This window comes from Kryptolebias marmoratus, linkage group LG7 (genome assembly GCF_001649575.2).
Source record: "Kryptolebias marmoratus isolate JLee-2015 linkage group LG7, ASM164957v2, whole genome shotgun sequence".
Classification (NCBI taxonomy): domain Eukaryota; kingdom Metazoa; phylum Chordata; class Actinopteri; order Cyprinodontiformes; family Rivulidae; genus Kryptolebias; species Kryptolebias marmoratus.
The window spans coordinates 6,823,952-6,828,087 of record NC_051436.1 but is presented as its reverse complement, the minus strand read 5'-3'; the positions used below and the strand labels follow the sequence as shown (position 1 = coordinate 6,828,087).

General features: G+C 48.5%; 1 protein-coding gene across 15 annotated transcripts in view; it reads left to right on the top strand.

Annotated features, from left to right (window-relative positions):
• Positions 1-4,136, top strand: part of LOC108234861 (collagen alpha-1(XXV) chain) — a 176,698-nt gene that overhangs the window by 110,745 nt on the left and 61,817 nt on the right. For 13 of the 15 annotated variants that reach the window (XM_017414417.3, XM_017414414.3, XM_017414415.3 and 10 more), the window contains exon 6: positions 278-304. In XM_017414417.3, coding sequence (XP_017269906.1) covers positions 278-304 — 27 coding nt within the window. Of the gene's footprint in view, positions 1-277; positions 305-3,966; positions 4,027-4,136 lie in introns of all 15 variants that reach the window. The other 2 variants (XM_017414420.3, XM_017414408.3) reach the window with 1 other exon arrangement.

Genomic DNA, 4,136 nt, shown 5'->3' with positions numbered 1-4,136 from the left:
GGGGGGGGGGGGGGGCAGAAAGCCAAAGGTCTCTGGGGGCACAGAATCTGGCCCGAGTCTGGTTCTCCCGCCTCCCTCTCACCGAAAACCCAACAAACCTCACACCGCTGCTCCCGTCCTCCGATACCCGGCTCATGTCGTTCCGTGTTATCATAAGTGATTTCACTTTCAGCCGCAATGAATAGTTGAGGGTTCCCGTCTTGTTTGACTGTATCGGGACGTTCTGAGTGATTTCGCCTCACGTTTGAAAGCTGAACTCTTCTTTCTTCTTCTGCAGGGGGATCAAGGTGACCAGGGACCTCGGGTATGTGGTTTGCTGGGATTTCTTGTGATCTGCAGATCTATGTGTGTGTGTGTTTGTGTGTGTGTGTCTCCCCCAGCAGAATTGTGGCCTAAAGGTTTGAAATGCATGAGATTCCTGGGATAGAGTTCCTCCGCCGCGGCCAAACACAACAAGCGTCCCAGCGCTGCTTATTTCCACATCAACAATGAGTCGACAGAATTGCGAGATACTTTAGAAGAGTTGGACGGGCGTGCTTCTCGAAATGCAGGAACCGATTTTTTTTTTTTTTTACTCTTTTCAAAACGAAAATGCCTTCCCCCCCTTCTTAAACTTTAGAATAATCAGCTCCGTCTCTGAAATTATTCGTAATTAACTTCAGTCCTCGGCGTGACGTCGCCGCCTTAATCATTTTCAGCTCCGCAGCCTGACATTTCCATGAAAGCGGCGCAATTAAGTGATGCTAATTTCAGCACTTTACACACTCTGAAGCAAATTAGTCCATCTCCGCTCGGCAGAAAGAGTCGCATTTCCCGTTTTCTTTTTTTTCCCTCCTCCGGTAATGGGTAAAAAATTGGGCTGTCATTTTGAAAAACAGACTGCACAGGTTTGTTTAAAGTACACCGCATTAAGAGAGTGGGTCGCGTCGGCGCACGCACTTTCGCTTCCTGTCGTTCGTCGAGGCTCGATTGGATGCGAGTCGAAGTCACTTCTGAGCTCCTGTAATTGATCCGTAACGAGCTGCGGAGCGCCCAGAGGTTGGGCGAAGCGAGCCCACCGACTCGGCGCGTCTCGTCCCCGAGCGGCTCTGATCCCAGCCCGGCGCTGGCGCCCACCCAGACGTCGGGCCAACGTCTCCTCGGGGAGGGGGGGTGGCTTTACGGTTTGAGAGTCAGAACAAATGACCCCTTCTGTGGAATTCGATTAGCGGTCTCCGAGTGACACGGCTAATGTTTCGCTCCGACTTGCTTTTTTTTGTTTTTCCCCCTCAGGGATGAGGTTTTTCCTGAGCAATTTCCCACTTTCACAACATCTACGGACACATTTTTTTGAACCCTCTGGTCATTTTCAGCAGCTATACAACCATTATTATAGTAGGAAGCACAAGGGTAAAATCAACAAAGCCTTTTTTTGGGGGGTGATTTGGTGATTGGTCATTCTCTATCAGTTAGATGATTTATTCTTGGAAACACAACACTGTGGACAGTGTAATACATCCATATCTAGATAGACTTGCCTTCCAAAGTAAATAAGCCGTCCATTTTCAAAAAAAGCATTTCATTAGGTTTGAATTACCACCAAATTGTCCCCTGATGGGTACAAATTAATTCCGGTGTTACAGTCACATAACACAGGCATGAACGCAGCGCAGGTCACCCCCAGATTGTATCATTTTCACAGACTACCATATTGACTTTGCACTTTAGATTAGCGAGGAAATGTAGTGGAACCGTATTCGAATGATTTTCTTTTCCTCTAAGAAATGAAGGCGCAACAGGACAAAATGGTGCCTGCCGTTCAATCTGTTTGGTTGGAAGTGAGGCTCATTTCACGACTCATGTCGACTTTGTCCCTGGACTCGATTAGCCCCGTATGGAAAGGAGGGATCGGCGGGATAATCTCCTCGATGCACCGATTCCTAAACCGGATCGGTTCAGGAATTCTCCCGCTGTGGCCAAACCCGGTTGAGGAATGCTTCCTCCACATGTCGGGGTCAGCCATACGTCTGCCCCCAAAGGTCACGTCCAAATATGAGGGGGGGGGTTACCCAAGCAGCACGTGATAAATTGGCCACTTCTGACAAACAAACCCGTTGGCCACCGCCAGAGCTCACCGGCTTCATGCACGAGCAAAGAAGGGTGTGTGGTCCTTTTCTGAGGGACTGCATCGCATCTACGGCCGTTGATCCCGAGATTTCGCAGGTTCGTTTGAGGGAAAATATCCTGAGATTTCCTTCCACCCAAAAATTCGGCGTTATTCGCCCAACGCTTCTTGCGCCGTGGCGTTCGTCCGTTGGGAACGTCTCTCCGAAATTTCCGGGGTTTATTTGCGAGCGAAAACATTGCCGGACGGTCGGCTGCCTGCGTTGGACGTTAAACTCTTCCGGATTCCCCCTGGAGTCGATCTTGCTCGCGAGGCCTCAGACTTTCGAAACGCAGCTTCGGGGCTCGCAGCCTCACGGTTTTTCGCCCAGCGGGGGTCGAACGGGCCATTTTGACATTTTATTCGCCGCGTACCGAGTCCCTTTTCGCTGCGGGCGAGTACACGGCGATAAAAGCTCCCCGCCAAATAACCGACATCCGTTTTCAGGGAAAAGCAAACAAAAGCAGCCTGTGAATGGTTAGGAGTCTCTGTCAGCCGCAATGTTATTATCATTCTTACACATGAACATCAGCATTGAAGCAATTCGGAGAGGGGCTATTATTTTTTTTTTTTTTACTCTTTCCACATTTCAAACACACACTGGCCACTGAGATCGTCAGCAATATTTCTTCTGACCCTCTTGCAGTTTTTCCTCCAGTGCTTGTTGCCGTACGGGTCTCGAAATAATTGCAAAAGCCAAATCTAGATTCAGGAGTCATCGTATCGCCAGCTCCCTTGATGATCATCCAGCGCTTTTTTTTCTTTTTTTGTCTTCGAATACATTTGAGGTTGTAAATAACTCGAGAAGTGCTCGCGTTTTCTGTGCCGGTCGCGCAACAGACCGGCCATTGTCTGCGGCGAGTCCGCGGCTCTGTTCCGCCGCAGGCATGAATCAGAACGAGCCTGCCTCGAAAGTCGTATTCCTAATCAGCCATGCTTTTTGAATTATCTTTGGAAAAAGCAGAGGGATGGCACGAGAGGCCAGATTTTTATCTCCGGCTCGCCTGTAGATGAAGATTGATCTCTCGCGGGGCGCGTTTATGACCGCCTGCCAGCGTTGGAGAGGGGTGGGTGGGGGGGCTTTTATCAGTTCATTCTGTTTCCCCTCATGTTGGTTATCTGCGGTGGAGCGAAACCTGCAGCATAAAGTCAACTCGGAGAACATGCGATGGACCGTTGCAGGACTGAAGTTGCGCAATCTTTTCCTTGATCCGTAAGCAGCTAGAACTTTCAGATTAAACTGGGATCAGATACGATCAGCTACTTTTTGAAACTAAAATCAACATTTAAACAAGTGTAATTTCATAAAAGGAAGGGAAGGGGAAGGGTAACGCTTCACTTTTTGGTGTCTTTTGTTGGTTTCCACCTTGGGTGACCTGTCCCCACTCTTTAGAGCTCAAGGTTGTCAAAATGTTAAAGACATGCACAAAAGATTTACTCACTAATTGATTATAAACAGTCTTGGTAAAATGCTTAATTAAATGAAACACTGCTGCTGGTGCAAGAAAAAAACCCATTTGGAGCCACTGGTCTGCTGTGGTCAACCCAGAAACCCAGTTTCTCTGATGATAGTCAGTGTAATTTATAAAGTTAGGTGTGTAAAAAAATAAAATAAATAAACGTTTTCGAGCTAAAGTGAAACGCCCGGTCCTCGACTCGTTAGCCCATGCTTTTCTCCTCACATGCAGATTAACGTTTGCCACCATAAACAGAATGTCGTCTTCTTCCTTTGACTGTTTGTCTTTTTTTTTTTTTTTGGTGTATCAGCCAGTGTTTGAATGTTGTGTGTGTTGTGCCATGTTCTGCTTGTTTGTCCCTTTTAGGGATTGCCTGGCCCTCCTACGCTGGCTGCTTTGCACACCAATCAGATCCTGGGTGTCAAGGTTTGTCCGCTGTGGTGCAGCCCGGCTGCTGGGTCCGACCCCTCGGCAGCACACGCCGGGAGTTAATGGATCACTGTCGGCTGTGTTTCCTGAGTGCGCACAGGAAACCC